The sequence below is a fragment of the Neofelis nebulosa genome, chromosome 2, assembly GCF_028018385.1.
Source record: "Neofelis nebulosa isolate mNeoNeb1 chromosome 2, mNeoNeb1.pri, whole genome shotgun sequence".
Classification (NCBI taxonomy): Eukaryota; Metazoa; Chordata; class Mammalia; order Carnivora; family Felidae; genus Neofelis; species Neofelis nebulosa.
In genome coordinates, this window is record NC_080783.1 from 138,659,239 (window position 1) to 138,685,979 (window position 26,741).

General features: G+C 36.6%; 1 protein-coding gene and 1 long non-coding RNA gene across 2 annotated transcripts in view; one reads left to right on the forward strand and one right to left on the reverse strand.

Moving 5' to 3' along the window:
• Positions 1–1,642: 1,642 nt before the first annotated feature.
• LOC131492084 (uncharacterized) lies at positions 1,643–9,697 on the reverse strand. The gene is made up of 4 exons (XR_009251836.1): positions 9,477–9,697; positions 7,746–7,834; positions 2,303–2,407; positions 1,643–1,679 (listed from the first exon to the last, which is right to left on the reverse strand). It is a non-coding gene; the product is annotated as an uncharacterized LOC131492084 (long non-coding RNA).
• Positions 9,698–9,745: 48 nt separating this feature from the next.
• The window catches only part of DPYD (dihydropyrimidine dehydrogenase), an 863,407-nt gene continuing 846,411 nt past the window's right edge, over positions 9,746–26,741 (forward strand). Inside the window, exon 1 of the mRNA XM_058695679.1 lies at positions 9,746–9,906. Within this exon, the coding sequence (XP_058551662.1) occupies positions 9,868–9,906 (39 nt within the window). The 5' untranslated portion in view covers positions 9,746–9,867. The remainder of the gene's footprint in view (positions 9,907–26,741) is intronic.

The following is a 26,741-nucleotide window of genomic DNA, read 5'->3' on the forward strand; positions in this document are numbered from 1 at the left end:
ATAGAATAGAATAGAATAGAAGATAGCTAGCTAGCTAGATAGACAGATTCTGTGGGGGATCACAGGCTACTACTATATTTAAGGCCGAATAACAATATAGAAGGTATATTGAGTGAAAGAGTCCTGGGCAGGCTCAGTTACCTACAAATCTTGTGAAACTATGGTTAATCTTACTAAGCCTGTCTTCCTTACACTGTGATAATTAACATCAAGTCTAATGCACTGTTTAGCAAAGTAGGAACTTTAAAAGTATCATTCTCTATGAAGAAAACTAAAAATGCACTTTATAAATTACAATGCACTTAAACTAAATCCACAAATTTCTAGTATTGTTTTAGTAATTCCTACAAAAAACTAGTCATCAGAAATTCCAATAAAATATATAAGAATGAATTTCTCTATGTTTAAATTCAGATTATTGTGATGATTAAATCAGAAATATTTGTGATGTCCTAGGTACACAATAGATGATCAACGAAGAGAGGTATTTTTATTAGCTCTAAGTAAAATTAATGATTAAGTATGCATGGTTCAACAGAGGACGCAACACAGCAATCAATGGTAGTTAAGACTAGTACAGATGGGAAGGTGGCTCTGTCCATATACTCTAGTCATTCATTATCCAGAAACAACAAGTGTGGGCCAGGAAAATCTTTCCCTAAAACAATAGTGGATGCCAAGATCCTAACCGCTCAATACAATCTCTCAGAAAGAAACATTTGGTGGCCTTTAAATAGAAAGTATGATGCCAAAAGAATGATTTTGGTTCCATATTTTTTAATCTCCAAATTGCAAATAGTTGTGTTGAAAATGTTTATTGACTGAAAGAGGTATTATATTCTTTAGGGGGCCAAAGTCAATCCTGAAATATGTTAATGTTGTTATATCCTAATGGTGTTGCTGAGGGGGACAAAAAATATCAGAAAGCCCTTAAGAAACAAACTTTTGTGTGTGTGACACAGATGGCTGGAATAAATTATGGGCTCAATAAAAAGCAGTTCAATTTAGTTTTAAAATCCATTTGGACATTTATCAAAGATCACATTGTGAAATGTATTTGCGCTACTTGGAAGAGTCATACTAATCAGCATCCCCCACCCCTCCACCCTACCCCACCTTCCAAAAAAAGGAAAAGAAGAAGAAGAAAAAAAAAAGAGTGGGAGTTCTTTCAATTGAAGCCTAAAAGAAGACTGTTGAAATTTATGAGTTCAGTGATGACAATAAACAGAGTAATAGACTGAAAAGTATGCTGGGCGGATGTATACGTATATGCTGTATATGTATGTGTATGTATATGCATATGCATATGTACATGTATATGTATATACATACACGTAGACACACACATAACATCCAATGGTATAAACATGTAATATATTAGTTTCTAAAAGAATGTTAAAATATTTTATGATTGGTTATTTTGCCTAAGATACAAACTACCAATCATTCCCTTGCACTCTGCAAATTGAATGCAAATATTAAAAAAAAAGACAAAGAACATTTTCAATAGATGGAGAAGATAATGCTCAGAATACTTGAAAAAATTAAAATTTAATGAAACTCTTTGCATATGTTTAAGACATGAAATAAGGAAATGTAAAATATTTTCAAATTTATTGAAAATATTCTAAGTATTTTACATGGGTAATTATACTTACCAAATACTGCCAAGTGAGTTGCTAAGACAAGAATGAGAACAGAAAATATGTTTCAGAGTAAGCCTCTAGCTTAGAGTTTCTCTGATTGGCATACATAATAAATTTCAATTTTTAAACATCAGAAGATGCACTGAAGCAAGTGCTACTTGAAAAGTACACAGACGGCTGAGTTTTAGTTCATTTGTTTGCTCGATCAACATATATTAGAGCACACTTACCTATTTCCAGATATTATATAAACTGAATGGTTCAAAGATCAATAAGATATAGTCCTTGCACTTGAACAATTCCTTTTGGTGGGGAGACAGACACACAAATGCATAATGTTCGATATTAAATGCTTGTATGGAAGTATAAAAAATGCTAAGGTATTATAACCTAGTAGCATTCATCCAAATATTTGTTGAGCATATACAATGTGCTAGGCATTGGTCCAGAGTGGGGATACAGCAGTGAATAAAAAACCCCTACAAAATTTACATTTAGGTAGGAAAATGTAGACAGTGAATAATCACATAATTAAAACAAATAGAATGTCAGTTTATACGAAGTACTATGAAGAAAAATAAATCAGGAATGTGGGGATAGTGAATGTAAGAAATGCAAGCTCCAATTTTAAAAGTGGTGGTCATAGAAGAACTTACCAAAAAGGCGAATTTTATGTAAATCCTCGAAGCTGATGACAAGGTAGCCATCAAAATATCTGGTAGAATGTCACTGGAGGCAGAGGAAGCAAGAAGCGGAAAAGCCTGTGTGAATGGAGTTAGAGTAAACAAAAGTAGAGGAATTAGAAAGAGAAAATAAGGAGCTATATTATTGATATCTTACAGGCCACTATATGGAATTTTTTTCTACTGAGTGAAATGGCAAGCCATATAATGGGTTTGGAGCAAAAGACTGACAGGGTTATTGTTTTGGAAATTAAATCACGGAAATGACTATTTTGTGATAGGACATTATTCAAACACTCAGATTACTTTGTCTAGTTAGATAATGCTTAAGTAGTTCTCACTATTTGCCAGCTTCTATATCTTAAAAAATTTTACCCAGGACTATGATGGTGTTCATAATTCTATTTGCCAGGTCCCATAATGCTTAAAACTTTTCAACCAGGAATGTGATGATATTAATGATTATTTTCATATAATGGATTATAGAACATTATAGATAATTTTGGGTTCCGTTTTTCATATAAAATACTTCATATATAAATTATGGAGTGCCTAACATGTGCCAAACACCATAGCATGAATAATAAGGGTCTTACGTGCATATATACACATTTAAATTTATAAAAGGTAAATGTGCTTCTGTATTTGCTCATAATACAATGGAGTTTTAAAAATAACTTTTACTTTTCTTTACAATTAACTAATACATGTTTGTTACTCATCCATGTATTTTTAAACCCTATAATCTCATATACTGTTGGATAGATTGTCAGTATCTTTGATGTTAATATTCTACTACCTTATTTCTAAACACTGCATAAAACTGAATGAAACTGAATTGTATCGATTCATTACAGTTGTTAATCAGTCACCTTTTGTAGGAAATCTATGTTAGTACCTTTTTATTTTTTCACAAAGAACTTTGGAATGAGCCATATCTTAGGTTACTTTTGCATATAGCATAGTTGTTCTCTTAAGATGACAGTATCAGAAATGAAGTTCTTAGGTCAAAGGAAATGCACACGTTTAAAGTTTGGCTATATATTGCTGAACTGCTCTACCTATATACTGTACCAAGTGTTTACTCATTTTGAATATTATGAATCTGTTAATTTTATTACACCTTAATCACTCCTTAAAATATTTTTGCCAGTCTAATAGGTGAAAAAGCATATCTCACTTAATTGGCATTTCTTTGACTACTACTTTGGTTGATAAAAATTTACTTACTTATTTATTTATTTATTTATTTATTTATTTATTTATTTATTTATTTAAACCACTTGTACTCTGAAGGGGAAAGGAATTGCCCATTAAGCTTCTTTATAAAAAAAATTTTTTGCTTTTAGTCTTTCTATACCCTCTGTCATAGTTAGAATAATAATAAATACTTGCTTCCTACATATTTATGTACCTACTATTACTAGGTAGTGTGTTAGGCATGGAGCATAAAAGGATAAGGCACACTCAAAATCACCAAGGACCTTACAGTCTAAGGAAGGTGGTGATCATGAAAACAAACTACAAGAACAGCATGTCATTTATTATTCAGATGATTAAAAATGTATCATTATGGTTTTATGTTGGAAAACAGAAATAGAGACACGACACTGATCAAGAAAGAAGTCTTTTTGGGGTGCAGGTTTTTCTTTCCAGATTGATTAAAAACAGAGGGCTCTGCTTGGTAAATGTAACAAAATATTAAATAACAATGTCATTGATCTATAGTAGAAAATTCACTATTTTGGTTTCCAATGACAAGAATGATTACTACCCTGGCTAGCATGTGGAGGAAATAATGGAGCCCATCCCCAGAAATCGCTTGCCTTGGTGGATTTTAAAACATTCACCCAAGTGAATATATGAATATGCATTACACACACACTGCAATCAGAGTGATACTTCAAAAATACATATTTTATCATGTCATTCCTCTGCTTTAAAAAAAAAAATTCCATGGCTTCCCAATACTTATAGGATAAAATCCAAAATCCTAAACTAAGGCTTAAACACTGTATGGCAACATTTTGGGTCAAGCACAGCAAGTATTCACTGCCTCAGCTCCACCTATCAGAGCTTCTTTTCTCTTCTATCAGGACACCTCTGGCCTAGAAGCCTTTGCACAGGTTACTTTCTTGCCTGGAATTCTTTCGATCTCTTCCTTTTTGCCTTCTTAACTTTGTCTCTTAGATCTTAGCAGCAAAGGCATTTCCTCAAGAAGCCCTTCACTGATTTCCCAGGTCTGTCTTCTAGAACAGTTGTCTATTTTTCCTTGATATTGTTACTGACAGTAGATATTATATTATTGTATGATTACTTGACAAATGTTCACCTCCCTAAATCATCTGAAAGCTGCCTGAGCACAGAGCTCACTTCTAATTAGCTTACCATGGTGTCTCTGATGTTTTGTTGTTGTTGTTGTTGTTGTTGTTGTTGTTGTTGTTGTTGTTATAACTAGTGCATATGGGGAACACAGTTATTTGTGATATGAATAAATGTATGAACAAATACAGAAATATTTCAGCACACTGAAATAAATAAGACTTTATTATATGAGTCAATTTTTTATGTTCAGACATGTGGATAATTAAGTACATTTTACATGCAATATATTCTATCTGTTAAGTAACTTACAGTGGTGAAAATACAGCTTAGTCCTCTCAGTAGTGGACTCTGAGATAGCAATGTACATGCAGGAAGTTTATTAGGAAGCACTGTCTGGATGAAGACTTTGGGAGGTAGGAGATGAAGCAAGGTGGACAGAAGGAGAAATTGAACTCTATTGCAATCCCAACAGATGTCTCAGAGGATCCCTCAAGGGATCTCTACAGTTAGGATGGCCCTCAAAGATGTCTTGAATAGAAGCAAGTGCCAGGCCTTTATCGGCCCACATCAGTCCTCATTGGATATCTACTACCCTGTGCAGAGGCATAATCTGCAGGTGAATGGCTCTTTAGTCAGGGGCAATTTCCAAAGAGGGACCCAGCAGAGATCTGTCGGCCACCAACACTCCTAGCAGCTGTGGGAATTAGTATCTGAGTCCTGAGTGGATTGGGAGGAAGGATGAGATCTGTGAGGCACATCACTGGTATCCACTACAGATGACCAAAAGGAACAATAGTGAGTAATTTAAAGCAAGGTTCTGTCTCAATCCCCAATACAAATATACTTGAAACTATGAAATAATACAATTCCAGCAAGAAAACAAATTGAAAACTTAAATGACAGTTGCTAGAATTACGGTGACTTTTGATGAGAGAAAAACAAGTCCAAAGAAAAGGCTTCGAGGTAATGAGGTAATTATTCATTCTAGAGGATATATTTTCCCCCACTTTAAGTCAGATAATGCTATCAACCTCCTATTCACACTACATTTTACCTAAAATCATTCATTGTCAATCACAGACCAATAACTTTTTTGTAGAATATGAGCACCAGAGGGCATATCTTTAAATTTTTAATATTTAACTAACATTACATGGCATTTTACAATTTACAAAATCACATACATCTTGACATTTAACTCTCATAACCCCATTCATGTTTAAACCACTTACTCAAAATCAGTACATGACAGTGTGTGTTTTAAGCTAGTGGCTTAAGGTTTGTGATAATAAGGGCAATGTCTTTAATATGTGCTGAGGTATCACTAAATGCCTATCACGGTGCTTGACAATAGCACTCAATAAATAACTATTGAATAAACTTCTGAGAGGGATTAGTAGTTTCGGTGCTACCTGTGCTTTTTTATGCCATTATATATATGCACATATATAATATATATGTAGCATCCATGTGTATGTGAGTGTGTGCTTATAAAGGACACATATGTAGTTGAATAAATTATACCTGGTTTATTACATATAATATGAACTAATATATACTTTAGGGTCTTTTTGAGTAGGAATACTAGAGGTTTGGGACCCAACTGATTTTTAGTCATTATCCTCTTGGTCAGTTTGGATAGGAGTTAATCTGGCCTTAGAAAGTCAGATGGGGTAAAATAAGTCTCACGATTAAAGTCTCACTTTTTGGGAGAAAAGCACCTTCCAAGGAATGTCTGGAAAAAAAAAAAAGCTTAATGCTACGCTACAAGGGGAAAAAGAAAGCATATGGAAATCTGCATTTTTATTGTGTTTCTAAATTTGTGGTACTGTATAACTTTTCAGCAATGAAAGATGACTCATAAGTTTTCCTTCTGATTATAGTAATAATAATCATCATAATAATATTCATTCATTTAATATAAACTATTAGGCTGAAATGCATTTTCGTGAATTTGTACACTATTAGATGAGCTATTTCTCCAAAGCCTACAAAAAAATTAATGTGGAACACCTGATATTTGACTGTGCTTCCAGATGGAGGGACAGCTTGACAAATGCCATTATAATTTACAACTTTTAAAAAGTGTGGTGTGAATGCATTTGCAGTAAGCTTTAAACAGCTTTGATTATTTACAGGTACAACTGTGTTTAATGTGGAATTTCAATGGATTTAAAATATTATTAGATCAATCACTGATCACAGAATATAGGTGTGGCATGTGAGCAATATTATTAAATGGTTTTATTAAATATCTTAGAACAGGGTACATCTGTTTGGGGAGGTTGGGGTGTGATAAAAAGCATTTGAACTTTGAATTTTGTATTTGATTACTGAGTGTCACTGAAGAAGCTCTCACCCTTGGAAAGACAGCTATTTTGAACTTATCCTATGGTGGGTTAAGAGAATAATAATTATAAAAAGCAAATATGGAAATAAAGTGTCTAACTCGTAAGGATAACTTGGATACTTATACCCATAAAACAACTAAAATATGGATTGCTAACTGATAAGACTTGCAGTAGAGTGCAATCTAAAAAAGCATATAAGTGTCTGTCTCTGGTGGTTAGAAATTGACTATTGAAGCTCTCAGGTTAAATTGGAGAAGGGATTATATATGGTATAATTATATATATGCATATATATATATCTCATTCATATTATAAATATGTTACCTATGTATGCATGCATTTACCTTTTTTCTTTCCTAAACATATGTGTCTGTATGTACAGACACATATAAATATTACATACATTGTAATACTATCATTATACATAATATATATATTATTCATATATTATAATTTATGTACATTATATGATATCCCCAGGAGGACACAGATGACTTTGGAGGTAGCTAAGGTATGGCTGTAGGAAGATTCAGGAACATCTGACTTTGGAACATTATTTCATGAAAAACAAAGTAGTTTGACACATTTTAAGTAGAAATTCATTGATATATATTGTGATTTACTTCTCAGGAGTAAGTGGGACATTGAGAAGAATACATGGTAAAGTGAAACTGAAGTTTCTGAAATGAACTGTTTAATGCATAAACCAAGTTCAGGATCTACTATGTTCACTCACTCACCAATTATTCTTGGTCTCTTATGCTTCAGTCCTGGTCTAGGAGCTGACTATCCACTAGACAACAAGGTTTCTTTTCCTGAAGCTTACATTCTAAATGGAAGACTGATATTAAACAAGTCACACTTAAATAAATATGCAAATAAAATTTGATCAGGCTATGACAAAAAAGTAGGATGTCATAAAAGAGACAGGGTGGGTCTAATCTTGTTCATTGGGATAGTTCAGGGAAGCCCTCTCTGAGACCTAAAGGATGCTTAGAATGGGAAGAGTCCCCCAAGTGGAGGACGTGTGTAAAGGGAGGAGAAATGGTTGGAAGAAGGGAAGATTACTTCGTGAATGGTACATAAAGAGTCATGGCAAAAATGGCTATAGGTGAGGTTGGAGAAGGGCAGGGCGGGTTATTAAGATGTCACTAGGAAGTTTGTATTTACTGAGTGCAATGCAAACCACTGAAGGATTTATTCATTCTGTTTGTGTGTGCGTGTGTGTGATGAGTCAATACTTTTTAAAACTCAGTCTAGAGTGGAGAGGGGTAAGGTATGAGTAGAAGAGTGGAATACCACTGGACCTTGGTGGATGGAGTGAAGGTGGAGAAATGAAGACACATTCCAAGATCCTTTAGGAGGTCGAAGTTTGAGAGCTTGGGGATGAATAAAATGTTTGAGAAAACATGATTTTACGGTTTCTATGTAACTTTCTAGTTTTTCTTAGCAGTACAATTTGATTCAAGAAAGTGTATCCATTCTCTGTCTAGTAAATTCCAGGCTCTGGAAGGTAATCTAATGGTTTGTTTAAAGAAGTCTTCCCAAATCACTCAAGGTAGTGAGCATTTACACCCCAGTTACCCTTTTCCATTTCTCTTATCTTCTCAGCAGACATCACTGTTTCTTACTATTTTGCTACTTGCTTACTAGGAGTATAATCTTCGTGAGAGTGAGGTATTTCTCACTCTAGAAATATAATCTAGAAGACGGATTATATCCAGAGTACCTAACAATGGGTACATTGGAACTGTTCAATAAATATTTGTTGAATGAAATGATGAATGAACTAATGAAAGAATAACGATATGGAGGAAATACTTGAATCCAAGGTGCTCACAATCTAGCCAAGAGGATTAAGAAGGATGGTAAAAACACTACTAGAAGTAAGCAGGTAGCGTTATGGGAGAAGAGAGGAGGAGGATGTATTTATCTAACCGGGAGAACAGAGGGAGGTCTGGAGACAGATATACTCAAAGATGAATGTTTTCTGGATTGAGACCATCTCTCAATGGAAATCACTCCCCTCTCTCCAGCAAGCTCTATAACAAAACATAAAGCACTCTTCAAAGGAGCTTCACATTTTAGAAATATATATCTACATATATTTAAGGAGTCGTTAGAATGGATTGTCCTGCAAAGATACAACCTTGATTTTGTACCACCTACAGCACTTACAGCACTTATTACTTGCCACTTCTGGCTGTAGAAATTTTGCACCTCTCCCTCCCTGGGTCCTCTGATAACCCTGTCTCCGCTCGTACTCCCGGGTTTTGTCCACTGTCGGAAGACCCGCGCCCTTGCCTTCTCCCGCCTTCTGATAGATGAATAGAGGAACGTTTACTACCTCATCCCTGAGGAGTTCCAGAAGATGCAGCTGCCCATAAGCTAATGTTTCTGCACCTTGCGGGATTCGTGAGGAAGCAAAAGAAAAGGAGCAATTTGTTACTTAGAGCGCCAATTGCCTTTACCTTTAATCCTGTGGGTCTCTAACATCTGGCCCCAGCCTACCAAGATCAGGCTTTAACAGTTTACAGAGCAAAGGTCAGTCCCGGGTGCGAGTGCTCTCTCCCTCCCTTCCTTCCGCCTGTGGAAGGAAAACAAGCCTCCAGCGTGGGGGATGGGCCGGGCTGCTTTCCCCTTGGTTCCACCGGCAGTGCGGGGCGCCTGGAGCCGCGAGGCCGAGCTCGCAGCCCCGCCCCAGGGGCGTGGCCTCCCAGCGCCAGCCCCGCCTCCTCGCCGCGGACCCTCCGCTTCCTATTTACTCGGTAGCTCCGGCTTCCCGTCACTTCGCTTTCTGACTGGAGCTTGAGGACGCTAGGAGGGTCTGTCACTAGGAGACTTCAGGCTGTAAACACTGCCATGGCCCCTGTGCTTAGCAAGGACTCGGCGGACATCGAGGTACCGACTGCGCGCCGGGTCGCCAAGGGCGGGAGGTGGGGGGCCCAGCCGGTGGGTGCTGGGGAGGCCGCGGCAGTCGTTCGGGAAAGAGTGGGAGACCGGGGAAACTTTGCCTCCGTGGGAGGCCTGCGGGGGAGGTGGAGGAGCAGGGAGCCAGAACACGGGCACGGGCAGCGGGGGACAGAAGTGGAAGGGTCCCGCGACTGGAGGAGGTGCCTTTTGGGTTGGGACCTGGCTGTTTACTTCGGAGGGGATTAAGGAAGCCTGTCTTGTCTTGCCCTGAATGGTGTGACTAAGAAGCACAAGAGTTCCAGTGAGGTGGACTCTGGAGGATAGGAACTCCCATTTCCCACCCAGTCTACCCAGGCACTTTCCCCTTTCTCCACCCTATGCATTTCAGGGCACCCGTTTGCTGCCCCCACCTCCCAATTGCTGAATCCTAAATATATGCAAAGGTGGGCTATAGAAATAAAGGAGATCTGTGTGTCAGCTATTCTAGCGTCCCTGCTAGCCATAGTAATGCTTCAATGCTTATGAAATTATTTAACATAGGGAGGAATGGAACAAACTGTTGAGAACACGAAAAATGCAGTGCTATCAGAAAAACATAAACAAGCTGTATTTTTCTCTCCTCTCAAGAGTTTTTGATTCTCTTTTCCACTCTGTTTCTGTAACAATTTGATCTTTCTTCCTGTGAATAAGGTCCTACCTGAAATGACATGACCGTTTCCTTTAAATTCTTCCTAAGACCTTTGTGTTTGACATGAGAAGGATTTAATTTTAAACAGTGGTTTTTAGACATACCCAATTCAGCGTTTGTGAGCTAAGATAAACTGCTTTTTAGTATTTTGTTGTGTTTTAAGGCTTTTCTTTATTTGAGTCTCCCTGTCCCATAAAATGTGTGTATATGTGTGTACGTGTATGTTTTCTTTCTTTTTTTTAATAAATGACAAATTTTTCTTTCCTCAGTCCTTTTCAGTGGCTTAAATAAAAGTTTAAAACCACCTGTTTGCAGAATAGCTGCTGATGCCACATTTTTCCTCTGTCATTGAAGTAACTTTGTGTTCTGTTGGGAGATGGTAGTAATGTTTTCTTCCAACTCCATACATTGGTTTGGGAAAAATCCATTTTAGTAATAAGAGTCAAATTATATTGTAGTGACCTCTCTGGTTAATTTACTTGTGGTTTCTCTTGTGGATAGTTTACTATTTCATATTGATCAGTAAGATATATTTAACCCAATATCTATTCATGTGTGCACAAGGTGAAGGATACTCGATTTATGTCACTGTCAAAGCCCTTTTTGGTCCTTATTACTTTGATTTAACCAAATCATTTTTTTAAAACTAAGCTAAGTAGCAAACTTTTGACAGCATTCAGGCAGTACTGATTTTAGAGAGGAGAGTGTCAGGGGGCAGGTGGCCTTTGGCTTTTAGAATGGTATGTTATTTGCTTAACTGATTTCTTTCTCTGTATTTCTCTTGCAATTGTCTTGGAAATCAGTTCTTAACCACAGAACACTAAGGAAAAGATGCCAGTGAAACATTAAATTACTAGCTTAATCTCATATGTTGTTTGAACTAAGACCCGTTTGAGAAGTCCACGCTCTTACACTCACCTCAGTCTAACCTTAGTCTGTGGGGTTAATCTGCCTGATATTACTTACAATTTAGAACAGTGGTATTCAAGGCTTTTCAGGTTTTATGTAGTTCATATATGCAGCACATTTTAATCAGTAACCACTTCCATTATACATAGTATCTTCCTTTTCTCTCAAAGTAATACCTGTGATTCATGAGTTATAGTACCACCAGAGAGCATGAAATTAATCATTAAAATATAATGCAGTGAAGAAAAATACATTAAGCCTAAAGGAACACATTTAAGCATAGATGTCTCAGTTGATCCTGTTGATTCACCAAAGTTCATTTTTGTTTGAAGAATCAGAATGAATTATGAAAGCTCAGTTTTCTATGAAATTTGAATGCGTACATTGGGTTTCCTTTCCTTGAATGAATTCATTAAGACCATTGTCTAGAGACTGATCTGACTGTGACCATTGCTTTAGTCTCAAGTACATGGAGTAATCTTAAAAAAAATCAGTATGGAACAAAATACAGGTTCACTTGATAAACGTGAAAAGAACAGAAGGTGATGGTGACAACCCACTATAATAGTGATTTAACTTTCCCCATAAGCTACCTACAGAATCTCAGGTTTCAGTGAGGCAGCCAAGAAATATCTCTATTTCTGAAGAAAAAAAGTTACTGAGGTAAAGTTGCCTTGTGTGTTCACTCCATAATGTCTAGCCTTAATTAAGTATCACATCAGGGTTTGAAGGATTGGGAGCATGAAAAACAATCAGAATGTCACCAAACCCCAAAAATGGAATATTTCAGGCTGAAAGATAAAGCACAACAATGATGCATTAGTAAGTAATAGATATTAGGTAATAGAACCTAGCTCATATACTCAAAAATTGTTGTCGCTATGGTAATTGTAGAAGCAGCATGAGAAGTGAAGTTGTTTTGTTTTGTTTTGTTTTCCCTGATACATAAATGTGATTCAGACCCTGGGATCTGGAGCTAACTGGGTTGGGGTCTAGTTTAGTTCTTTTAAACTGTGACTTTAGGAGGGTTACTTGGCTTCTCTGAGTCAGATTTTCATAACCTGTTAAATAAAGAAAATTATAATAGGAAATATAATAAACAAATGTCACAAGTTGACATATTCTTGTTAGGAAAAAGGACAAATATTAAAAAATAAAAGTATGAACAAATATCTTAGGAAAATCCCTGCCAATGAAATAATTAGTATTCTAAAATCATTAACGGTAGCTATGTGCTTTTGAAAGTCATCTTACTTTATGGGATTACATTTTGAACAAAGCTGAATTTTGTCAAGGATGACTTTTGAATACAAATTCTCCTGGGAAGGTTTCAGAGAAGGTGAATACCCAATACTGGTCACTTACCCTGACTTCAGCGGTACCTTCACAGTACTTCATTTAGTTTGAATTGATAACCAGTATAATGCCAATATCTGTTCATTTAAAAGCAAGTAAGAATAATTTTAGAAAAATGTAATTTTGTTCAGTGTCCTGTTCCTCTCCACTGACATGGATAATTAAGAGTAGACTATAGAAGTATAATTAAAAGAAAATGTATGCAGCTACAGGAAACCTTTAACTTTTTGAATAATAGTAATTTTGGTAAATATTTACAGCCAAACTCAAATGCTACCTACCACTCTAATGCTTTCACAATCACAAGTCAACGTCCATTCCTTGAATTATCAGTTAGTGAGTGTTTCACATTTACCCTGAATCAGAAGGGATTTCAGTCCATTGTGTACAGAATCATAGTGCATTTCAAGTCAAACAGAAATAGTTTCTGAATTACTTATACTCTAGCTTCCATTCATTTGAGAATTTTCTATGCTTATTAATTAAGAAAATAAGTTACTAAAATCATGGACTTGGAAAATGGGAGGATAAAGGAAACAACTGGGAGAAAAGTACATTTTTAAGGAGCATTTTGAAAAAAGGGAAGGCAGGGGTTATGAATTAATTGGTAGAGGTGGGAGAAAATATTTTGGAATACCCTCTATCATAACTGTTTTTGTCCCTGGGAAGGGGAAGGGTTATGGATCCAAAGGAGAGAATAAAGATTCAACTTTGCAGAAGCTATGGATTATTTATTTATTTATTTAAACTTTTATGTTTTTTTTATTCAGTGTATAAATGACAGTTCTTTCTTGTCTCCTTTCTTTTATTGATTAGGCACCACCAATCTAAGGAAATGCTATCTCGACTTGCTAAAGCTTTTAATTTTTTTTAAAGTTTTTAAATTTTAAACCTGTTCTGTGAGTTTGAATTGTTAAAAATATGCTTGTCCTCCCTATTTTAAACTGTCCTGTCGACCGTACTCAGAGTATTTCTCCTTTCTAAGAAATTAAGCTGGGCAGTAAAAATGTGTTTGATTGTGTGATTTGGGAAGATACTTCATTCCAAATGATAGCTCCTTGTAGTTTTTTTTTTAAAAGGAGAGAATAAATTTATTATTATTATTATTATTAATATATGAAATTTATTGTCAAATTGGTTTCCATACAACACCCAGTGCTCATCCCAAAAGATGCTCTCTTCAATGCCCATCACCTACCCTCCTCTCCCTCCCATCCCCCATCAACCCTCAGTTTGTTCTCAGTTTTTTAAGAGTCTCTTATGCTTTGGCTCTCAGCTCTTTGTAGTTTTAAGGTGTATTTCTAGAGTTAAGCATGGCCAGATGTATATACTTCAGTATAGTTTTTTAAAAGAAATTATACCTCCTGCACATGAATTCAGTGACCAATTTAGTAGTTTAATTAAAAACTGTGAGATTAATGACTAATGACGACTCTATCACTAGGGAATTTTTTACGTTGGATCTGCTTAATCTTAATCATAGCAGATAGTGTTGTAAAAATATGTTGGAATTCAGTAGCCTTCTTTCTTACATTCTGGAAGAAAAATTCAGTTTTGGAAAGCTGAACATTTGCAATAAGGAATTGATAAGAATATGAAAAAGATCTAGGGCCAAAATCCTGAGAAAACTGGATATCTTTAAGCAATCATCTTTCCTTAACTATTTGAATACAGCATTTTACCAAACTCTGTATATAAACAGGCAAGAATGCAAGAGCTGAAAAATAGACCTTACTGTAAAGGTAAACCTATCTTATCATTGTGGGAGAATTTTTAATAAGCATAAATTTGTTATAAAATTAAAAACACTAAAATTAAAGACAATGAGACTGAAAAAAATAAAGTTATAAAATAATATGACAAAGAAAATATGATGAGATTTGTTATGGTCCAGGCTTTAAGTGAAGCTAACGAGGATATTGAAAAGTAGGATTGGCCAACTTATTTTTCTCCCTCTTAGCTGTCTACAATGACAAATAGGAATAGAAACCTGCAGTCCTTAAAACTGTAAGAAAATTTCAACATCATTTATACCCTGCCTTAATTTAAAAATATTTTATAAGGCATTCTAAGATTATAAATTTATATATAGTCAAGATTTTGATTTTCAAATGTGACATGTTTACCTTCAGGACTTCATTTGCTCTTAATCCTCTATATCAAAACAGAAAGTGTTTTTTGGCCTCAAACATCAATAGTGTGGTCATTCACAGATAACCTGGAGCCAGGAATACCACTAAGATAACTCTTAATAGGATTGTATATTTCCTATGGTTTATAATTATTTCTTCTTCCATTGCTTGTAATTAAAATGTTATGCTAGTAGGTGTGAACTCATTGTATTACTTTTCTTTTAGAATGTTCACTACAGATATCTACTTATTGATATAGGAACTCAGTACATTTATTTAAAGTTATTTATTTTGTATTTCACAAAATCAAACCTCAATTCATGGTAAAAAAGAAAACATTGTATTAAACAGGCCTGGGTTCTAATCCTGATTCTCTCATTTTTTTTTTTTTTTAATTTTTGTGATTGTGGTCAGTTCTTTCCTGAACTATCATTTCTTTTTCTGTCAATTGGATTTATGCTTCATTATTTCATGCAATAGTTGTAATGATTAACTGGTGTCATATACATATAATGCCTCAGATAGCATCTTTCACATAAAATATGTATTTTTAAAATATTAGTAATTCTGGGGTGCCTGGGTGGCTCTGGTCGGTTGAGCGTCTGATTTCGGCTCAGGTCATAATTTTGCAGTCTGTGAGTTCAAGCCCTGCATCGGACTCTGTGCTGACAGCTCAGAGCTTGGAGCCTGCTTCTGATTCTGTGTCCCCTGCTGTCTCTGCCCCTCCCCAACTCGTACTCTGTCTCTCTGTCTCTCAAAAATAAATATTAAAAAAAAATACCAGGTACTTCTTTCAAACATCATTATTGCATATATCATGTGTCTTATGTAAATGTCATTTGGCTGGAATTTTGTTCAACTCCAAAAATTAACAAGTGATATTGAAGCCTGTTAAAATATGTGAAAGAGGGGGGAGTTAATGAAGTTAAAAGAATTATGAGGATATATTTTGCAGATATATTTTATAAGAAAGTTCCTTAATTTTGTCAATATTACTGGTGAGAAGGGGGAGTTTCTGAAATTCAGATCAAATTAAAGAGACCCAGTTTATTTTGCTTTTTACTTCTATTTTAAAAATATGTTTAACACCCTCTGTATTGCTAGCCCTCTGGTGTAAACTGAAGGAGATTCAAAGGAAGTATGTGGCATCGGTTTTGTCTATATGGGATTATCTACATCTACTCCACTAGGGACTAAGACTCAAATCCAAGGCTGACCTCCCCAACCCTTATTATTTTACTGCAGTGTACATATGGATTGATTTTTCAGTGTTTTTCCGAGCATTTTTAGACTCTCTCAGGACCAATGTATTGGTGAAAATTATTTCTTGGTATTCTGAACGATATATAGATGGGATTTAGTATTATCCTTTTCTGGAAAGAAATCTCTACACAATTATTTTTTAAAAAAGCCCAAGTCATATCTGTTTGTACAAACTGGACTAAGCTTATAATGTCTCTAAGCAGGTATATTAACTTCAAAGAAAGTTTTTTTTCTAGACTTCTGAGCATCCCTGTATTTGTTCATTAAAACTTTTTTGACTACTAGGAAAGAAAGAATTGGAGATCAACCTATTTTGCACCAGGAAAATGTAAAATGTGCTCTTTCTGAAAGATGACTCAAATATTAAACTTTTTAATATTAGGTTATGATAATTTTATTTCATTGAGAATTTCAGCTTGGTTGTGTAAAAGCATTCTCACTATCCTCTACCTTTATCGTAATAATTAAAGAGACAATCTGTGTCCTTACCTCCCAGGTGCTTGGAAATTGATATTATGAGTGCTTATGAATGTCCCCTTGAGGCACTGCTGACTGGGCCACTTTGAAGAAAAATCTCTTCATCAATAATGAAGCCCTGAGGGCCACTTCTCAGGGGACCCACACAAAATTACATGTCAACTCCAGGCCTGATTTATACAGATGGTGCTCATGGATGGAGCCCTGACTGCACCTCCTCTTCTCCCATATTTTATTACCCACCACCCTGCGAATCCTCTCCACTGCCCTTCCCCCACTTACACTTCTCTCTCCAAACTTCATCCCCTAATTTTCAACTTGTTTTACCTGCCCACAATGGATTTACCTAACTAGATTTTTTTTTGTTGAATCCTCTGAATGGTATTAAAAATTGGCTATAGCAGCATGTTAAAACTTTAAAAATGTTAGTTTGATGTAAAAGCCATGTGAAAATCTTCAAAACAATAGAAGAGAATGTGTATTTACTGTATGTTAATTAATATAAGTGTTCTGGAATACGGGACAGGCCTGCAGATATGTTTGCTCTACATGTTGGGCCCCTTGCTCTCTGACCTTGTGGAAATCATTCAACCACTTTGAAAGAGTTTGCTGACTTCTCAATGAGTTTGCTATTGATCAGTCTTTTAAGGATGGTTTGTAATAAAATACGGCAATGGTGAAATTGTTTGGAAATGTGACCTGCTGAGTGATCATATTGAGGAAATGCAGACGTGGTGTTGTCATAGCTACTGTATTTTACATGCTAGGCAGGATTAAGTATACCATTTATACCGACTCTATGGAATTGATATACTTAATGATTTTTAAACTTTCTTCATGCTTGCCTGCTTCCTTTTCTTTTTCAATCAAACAAATGAGTTAAATCTAAATCTGTCCTGAGCACACAAAGTCCAATCCTTCTATATATTGGTGGAGTTTTGTCAGGGTGATACGGAATTTATAAATTCATATTTTGTGTCTCTTGGATGGTGTTATCCTTAACTAGAAATTGCAGCTAGAGATTCCAAATAAGGAGTTGAGACTCTCTTAGTTTCTCCAGTGTGTTTGTTGATTGATAACTGTCAGTGGAAATCAGAGTATAAATTTTGGGGTTTCTAGCCCATAGGGAATGTAAGTTACCTTCCTCTGACTCCTTGTACCTGTTCCACAGTGACCTCAAAGCTTTGAGAACTTTTCTTTCAGTTATGTTTTCATGATAAATATTGGGGAGTACAGAGTAGAATGCTTGATTAAAATGCTCATACTTCAAAGAAAGCTATTTAGTTCTCACAGATTGCAGGAGTTAAATAATAGCATAACAGCTTTCACAGCAAGATGCTTTTTTGGGGGTTAACTTTTATTAATTTTTTTTTCATTCCTCTGATTAAATTTTATTTATTTATGTATTTAAATTTATTTGAGAGAGAGAGAGAGAGAGAGAGAGTGGGGGAGGGGGTAGAGGGAAAGAGAGCATCTTAAGCAGGCTCCACACTCAGCACGGAGCCCAATGTGGGGCTTGATCCCATGCCCTAAGGATCATAACCTGAGCCGAAATCAAGAGTTGGAGTCAACTGAATGAGCCACCCAGGCACCCATACTGTGATTTGATTTTTAGAATTATTTTGCATGATCATTACAGAAAGAAAAATGCCAAAAAGAGTGAATTGAAGCCCTCAAACATACATAGTCACACCACCTAAAATAGCCCTGCTCAATGATTTAATACTTTTCTTTTCTATGCGTAAGGAATTTTTTCCTAAACAGTTTTAATCATATTCAGTTTATATTTGTTTTCTTCTCCATTCAGAACTATTTCCTCACGTTCATACTAACTTTTAAAATAGTTTTAAATACTCTTTCCATAATTTGGCTATTGTTGAAAGTGCTGCTATAAACATTGGGGTACAAATGCCCCTATGCATCACCACTCCTGTATACTTTGGGTGGATTCCTTGCAGTTCTTTGGAAAGAGCCTAAATGTCCATCAATGGACGAATGGATAAAGAAGATGTGTTTTATATATATAATGGAATATTACTTGGCAATGAGAAAGAATGAAATCTGGCCATTTGCAGCAATGTGGATTGAAGTGGAGGGTATTATGCTAAGTGAAATAAGCCAAGCACAGAAAGACAGATACTATATGTTTTCACTCCTTTGTGGATCTTGAGAAACTTAACAGAAGACCATTGGGGAGGGGTAGGGGGGAAAAAGTTAAAGAAATGGAGGGAGGCAAACCATAAGTGACTCTTAAGGACTGAGAACAAACTAAGGGTAGATGGGGGGTGAGGGAGAGGGGAAAGTGGTTGATGGGCATTGAGGAGAGCACTTGTTGGGATGAGCACTGGGTATTGTATGGAAACCAATTTGACTATAAATTATATTTAATAAAATAAAATAAAATAAAATGAAATAAATAAAATAAAATAAAATAAAATAAAATAAAATAAAATAAAATAGTTTTAAATAGCACTGTAAGATTCCACGCAGTGGAGATACCAAAATTTATTCAAGCCTCTCCTTTATTATCACATAATTACTTTGGTTTTAGTAATAGTTATTTATAATGCTTCAATAACTTTTTTCCTTAAGACATTTTGCCTAGAATACACTTGAAAGGGTTGGCTTCATTGATATGTAGTGCATTTCAGTTTGCCTTTTCCACCTACCTACATGATTGAACTGAATTGTGTGTGTGTGTGTGTGTGTGTGTGTGTGTGTGTGTGTGTGTGTGTCTGTGTTTTAAAGCATTTTTAAAAGGAAAAATGGCCCGTTATTGGGTGCAAAGACAGAACGGAAAAAGTGGAATTGGAACCAATTACTAATTTGCCTCATCCCTCCACCACATTCAAGGTTAGAGAACATATAGGCATGTGAGCATAGTTTCCCTTGATGTGGATATGACTTCATTTGCACTCAGTGCTGATTTGATGCTTTATTCTAGATCATGGCTTGACTGCCTGATACTTTATTTTTTCTGCCAAGAGTGAGGTTGGGTTTCAGGTTATTTTAAATAGGTAAATCTCAGGTTTTAATCTTGAATGAATAAATATATGTAACACCAACTGCAGATGTTCCAATGTGTGACCACAAATGGAAACTTTTGTATTGTACATCCCACCCTGTACCTCTCCCTCTCTTCAAACCACTCTAGCAGACCAGGTTCTCAGTGGATTCTTTCACCCTAGACCTCTATATCAGAAGTGTGTGTGTGTGTGTGTGTGTGTGTGTGTGTATGTGTATACATACACATATACAGAACCTTGTGTGTGTGTGTGCAATTTTTTCTCCTTTTTCTTATGGTTCTCAGGAAGAAGAGAGTGGTGAATGTAACTATTTACACTCAACACATTTTTCTCACAGCGACAAATTTAATAAAGCAAAACATTCTTCTAAGGTATGTTAACCAAGCTAGCTTTGATTCATGCTACATTTTAAAGCTAAAATTTGCTAGTAACCTGAGCTCTGAACATTGGTATGTTTAAGTCTCTTTTTTGAAAGAGATAAAAACATATGCAGAAGTTTCTTACATGATCCATGAAAATCACCGCCTATGACACCTCCATCCCAGGCTAGACAGTAATAAATGTTTATTCTTTATACATGTTTAAGATCACATTGTTAAAGGATTCAAGAGGGAAATTATCAATTGTACGTGTGACTATTTTAAGGATTTGAAATATTTTTGAGTTGTATACCTATTTATACATCTGTTATCAGTGTATTAATGTATATGAAATGGTATCCTTTTCAACATTAAAATTATTTTTAATTATTTAGTGGACAGTTGTGTGAAAACTATCTGATTTTATTTCGTATTTGTTTGAATATTCGTTAATTTGAATATCTTTCCCACATTTTAAAGGGGCTTGGAGTTTCTTTTATTTATTTATTCATTTACTTATTTGTTTTTTATTTTATTTTATTTACTTTTTTATTTTTTTCAATATATGCAATTTATTGTCAAGTTGGTTTCCATACAACACCCAGTGCTCATCCCAAAAGGTGCCCTCCTCAATACCCGTCACCCATCCTCCCCTCCCTCCTACCCCCCATCAACCCTCAGTTTGTTCTCAGTTTTTAAGAGTCTCTTATGCTTTGGCTCTCTCCCACTCTAACCTCTTTTTTTTTTTTTCCTTCCCCTTCCCCATGTGTTTCTGTTAAGTTTCTCAGGATCCACATAAGATCCTGTTTCACTATGATATGTTGTGCAGAAGATCGATTCAAGTTACGTCTGAAGGGAGTTCCCTGTGCTTCTTGGATTTCAGTGCCTTTTTCCTTCCCCAGATCAGGGAAGTTCTCAGCTATTATTTCTTCAAGTACACCTTCAGCACCTTTCCCTCTCTCTTCCTCCTCTGAAATACCAATTATGCGTAGATTATTTCTCTTTAGTGCATCACTTAGTTCTCTAATTTTCCCCTCATACTCCTGGATTTTTTTATCTCTCTTTTTCTCAGCTTCTTCTTTTTACATAATTTTATCTTCTAGTTCACCTATGGTCTCCTCTGCCTCTTCAATTCGAGCCGTGGTCGTCTCCATTTTATTTTGCAGCTCATTAATAGCATTTTTAGCTCCTCCTGGCTGTTCCTTAGTCCCTTGATCTCTGTAGCAATAGATTCTCTGCTGTCCTTTATACTGTTTTCAAGCCCAGTGATTAATTTTATGACTATTATTCTAAATTCACTTTCTGTTATATTGTTTAAATCCTTTTTGATCAGTTCTTTAGCTGTTATTATTTCCTGGACGATTTTTTTTTGAGGGGAATTCTTCCGTTTGGTCATTTTGGATAGTCCCTGGAGTGGTGGGGAACTTCCGGGCACTTCCCCTGTGCTGTCTTGAATAACTTGCGTTGGTGGGTGGGGCCGCAGTCAGACCTGATGTCTTTCCCAGCCCACCGCTGGGGCCACAGTCAGACTGGTGTGTGTCTTCTCATTCCCTCTCGTAGGGGTGGGATTCACTGTGGGGTGGCATGGCCCTTCTGGGCTACTTGCACCCTGCCAGGCTTGTGGTGCTGGGGATCTGGCGTATTAGCTGGGGTGGATCGGCAAGGTGCACAGGGGCAGGAGGGGAAGGCACCGCTCACTTTTCCTTCGGATCTGGAGATCCACTTTGGGAGGGGCCCTGTGGCACTGGGAGGGAGTCAGACCCCTGCCGCAGGAGGGGTGGATCTGCAGAAGCACAGCGTTGGGTGTTTGTGGTGCAAGCAAGTTCCCTGACAGGAACCATTCCCTTTGGGATTTTGGCTGGGGGATGGGCAAGGGAGATGGAGCTGGTGAGCACCTTTGTTCCCCGCCAAGCCGTGCTCTGTAGTCTGGGGCTCAACAACTCTCCCTCCCCTTGTCCTCCAGCCTTCCCGCTCTCCGAGCAGAGCTGTTAGCTTATAACCTCCCAGATGTGAAGTCCCGCTTGCTGTCAGAACACACTCCGTCCAGCCCCTCCGCTTTTGCAAGCCAGACTTGGGGGCTCTGCTTGGCCGGTGGGCTGCCCCTCTGCCCCCGCTCCCTCCCGCTCCCTCCCGCTCCCTCCCGCCAATAGTGCGCACCGCTCCTCCGCCCTTCCTACCCTCTTCTGTGGGCCTCTCGTCTGTGCTTGGCTCCGGAGACAAGCCTAGCTGTAGTCTTCTGGCAGTTTTCTGGGTTATTTAGGCAGGTGTAGGTGGAATCTAAGTGATCAGCAGGACGCGGTGAGCCCAGCGTCCTCCTATGCCGCCATTTCCCCAGGTCTCCTGGAGTTTCTTTTAAACAATGTGCTTTAACGGAATTTTAGTGTAAGAGTAAAATAAGAGAAAAATATAAATAGAAATACAATAAGAAAAGTAGAAATATCTTCCAACAAAGTGAGTTTAGAGGGAACACACTTCAACATAACAAGAGCCTTGTATGAAAAACCCTCAGCTGACATCATAGTCCATGGTGAAGAGCTGAAAACTTTTTTTAAAGATGAGGAACAAGACAAAATGGTCCCTTCTGACCACTTTTATTTGATAGTACTGGAAGTCCTACCTGCAGTAATCAGAGAAGAAAGAAAGAAAGGGAAGGAATCTAAATTGGTAAGAAGTAAAACTGTCATTATATGCAGATGGTGTGATGCTAAATATGGAAAACTCTAAAGACTACACCAAAAAACTCTTAGAACAAATGAATTCAGTGAAAGTGCAAGATACAAAATTAATACACAGAAATCTGTTGTTTTCAATATACTAATAATGAAGTAGCAGGTGGGGAAATTAAGAAAACAACCCCATTTAAAAATAACATCAAAAAGAATAAAATACCTAGAAATAAATTTAACCAAGGAGATGAACAATCTGCATTCTGAAAACTATAAGGCATTTATGAGATAAATTGAAGATGAGACAAATAAATAGAAAGATAGACCATGCTCATGGATTAGAAGAATATTGTTGAAATGTCTTTATTACCATAAGCCATCTACAGATTCAACTCTTTCAAGATACCAATAATATTTTCCACAGAAATAGAACAAATAATCATAAAATTTGTATGGAAACACAAAAGATCCTGAAGCAATCTTAAGAAAAAGTAAAATAAAGCTGGAGGTATCACAATTCTAGTGTTCAAGCTATATTTCAAAGCTGTAGTGACAAAAACAGTATGCCGCTGGCACAAAAATAGACATTTAGATCAATGAAACAGAGTACCCAGAAATAAAAAACCACATTTGTATGGTCAATTAATCTATGACAAAAAGAGGCAAGAATACAAAATGGGGAAAAGACAATCTCTTCAATAAATGGTGATGAGATACCTGGACTCTATAAACTGGACCATACAGTTTTCTACTACCATACACAAAAATAACATCAAAATTGTTAAAGACCTATGGGGCGCCTGGGTGGCGCAGTCGGTTAAGCGTCCGACTTCAGCCAGGTCACGATCTCGCGGTCCGTGAGTTCGAGCCCCGTGTTAGGCTCTGGGCTGATGGCTCGGAGCCTGGAGCCTGTTTCCGATTCTGTGTCTCCCTCTCTCTCTGCCCCTCCCCCGTTCATGCTCTGTCTCTCTCTGTCCCAAAAATAAATAAAAAAACGTTGAAAAAAAATTGTTAAAGACCTAAATGTAGGACCTGAAGCCATAAAATTCTTAAAAGAAAACATAGGCAGTTATCTCTTGGACATTGGCCTTAGCAATATTTTTCTGGATCTGTCTCTTCAGGAAACAAAACAAAAGTAAAAATAAACAATTGGGGACTACATCAAACTAAAAAAAGCTTTTGCACAGCAAAGGAAACCATCAACAAAATGAGAAGGCAACCCACTAAATGGAAGAGGTATTTGCAAATGATATACTTGATAAGAGATTAATATCCAAAATATACATACTCATATAATTGGACACCAGAAATACAAATAATCAATTTAAAAATGGGGAGAGGACCTGAATATTCATTTCCCCAAAGAAAAAATACAAATGGCCAACAGATACCTGAAAAGATACTCAGCATTACTAATCATTGGGGAAATGCAAGTCAAAACCACAGTGAGCTATCAGAATAACTAGAATAACACACAGTCAGAATAACTAGTACCAAAAAGACAAAAAAGTGTTGGTGAGGACGTGGAGAAAAGAATGGATGTGCACTGTTGGTGGGACTGTGAATTGGTCTAGCCTCAAAAAATTAAAAATAGAAATCCCATATGATCCAATAATTCCACTTCTGAGTATTTATCCAAAGAAAATGAAAACACTAACATGAAAATATATATGAACCCCTATGTTCATTGCAGCATTATTTACAATAGAAAATTATGGAAGCAATCCAAGTGTCTGTTGACAGATAAATGGATCATGAAAATGCGGTGTATATACACATAATGGAATACTACTTACCCACGGAAAAGAACTAAATCTTGCCATTTGCAACAATGTGGATGGACCTAGAGGGTATTATGCTAAGTGAAAGAAGTCAGACTGAAAAACACAAGCACCATATCATTTCACTTTATATGTAGATCCAAGAAAACAAAACTAATGAACAAACAAAAAACAGACTTATAAATATAGAGAAAAAACTGGTGGCTTCCAGGGTGGGGTGGAGAGGGGATAGGCAAGATAGGTGAAGGGGATTAAGAGGTACAAACTTCCAGTTACAAAATAAATTATTCATGGGGAAGAAAACTACAGCATGGGAATACAGTCAATAATATGGTAATAATGTTATATGATGATAAATGATAAGTATACTTTCATGGTGAGCATTTCATAATGTACATAATTATTGAATCACTATTTTGTACATCTGAAATTATATAATATGGTAAGTCAATTATATTTCAGTAATAAAGTACACGTACATACAAAAGAAAAGTAGAAATATCACAGATTTTAAGAAACTTAGATGCTAATGAATTATAAAATCACAAAATCAATACTCTTTTGGAAACATATTATCCACTTAAACTAACTTCAGGCAAATTCAGAAGCAGCAATGGACTAGTAGACTTGATCTATTATGGTATTTATTATAGTGTAGTATATAATGGATCATTATTGTTTGTTTCAATTAAAATTAAAGTGTAGCACAGATTAGTGATTAAGAATGTACACTCTGGGGGCTCCTGGATGGCTCAGTCGGTTAAACGTCTGACTCTTGATATTGGCTCAGGTCATGATCTCACAGTTTGTGGGTTTGAGCCCTGCATCAGGCTCTGCACTGTCAGTGCAGAACCTGCTTGGGGTTCTTTCTCCCCCTCTCTCTTCTCCTTTCCTCTCCCACCTCCCCCAAAATGAACAAATAAACTTAAAAAAGAGTGTAGACTCTGGAATTAAAGTGCTAATGTCCATCATATCCTAGCTGTGCCACATCCTAGTTTTTGACATTGGCAAGTAACTCCAATTTTCTGTGTTTTTATTTCCTCATCTGTACAATGGGGACAGTAAAATTACCTATATCATAGGATTGTTGTATGATTGAAGGAAATACTACATACTCATCATTTTTAATAGGCTCAGCAAATACGCAATTAACACTAAATATTAAAATGCTAATGTTGCTGGGTGAACTGGGGAGACCCCATGCCTCGAGGCTTTGACCCAGTCTACTCCAAAGATGTCGCTGAAGGCTCTTGGTCTCCTCACGAGAAAGAATTTAGGGGCAGACAAAACATAGAGGATAGCAACATGTTCAGGAAAGTTTATTAAAATGAAGGTACACTCTTGAGATAGAGTGAGACAGAGAGTGCTGTGGGTGCTGGGGTTTGGGTTTCTATCTTTCATTGATGGTTGTTAACAAGGAGGTGGGGATTTCTTGGAAGTAGGGTTTCGTGCCTTTCCTACCTTGCTTGGTCCTGGCTTTCTGGCCTACTTTGTCAGCCATCTTGGGCCTGTTTCCTTTGATCCAGCTTCTTGTGCCTTTGTTTTGGAGTGCTACCAGGATAGGCTTCTGACTTTCCCCGTAGCTGGCCATTACTTCCTCTTTGCTGGCCTCCATACATCCTGTTAGAGTCTAACTGCCTCTAATACTAATAATGGCTACCAATTACCTTTTTGACTCCAATGGGCTATCTCTTTGATTATCTTCTATTTTGATGTTTTAAACACAGAAGTTTAACTTTTTTGTATATTCAAAAATGCATATTAATTTCTTACTATGTGCTAGACACTAGTCTAGATTTTAGAAATATGCCTACAAACAAGACAAAAGATTTCTGCTCTCAATAAAATTACATTGCAGTATAGAAATAAAAGGCAGTAAAAATTTCAAACTGTATGGTAATTTCAGTAGTATCATGAGCTTTGGTAAAAGTAAATCAGAATAATCTGATGCAGAATGACTGGTGGGGCCCCCCTTATTTGGCCAGTCAGAGAAGGCCTCTTCGTGGAGGTGACATTTGTACTTAAACCTGAAGTACCAGAAGGAGTCCGCCATAGCTTTTGAGAACAAAGAATGAAAATTAAAGAGGTGGGATTGGGGGCGCCTGGGTGGCTCAGTCGGTTGAGCGTCCAACTTCAGCTCAGGTCACGATCTCGCGGTTCGTGAGT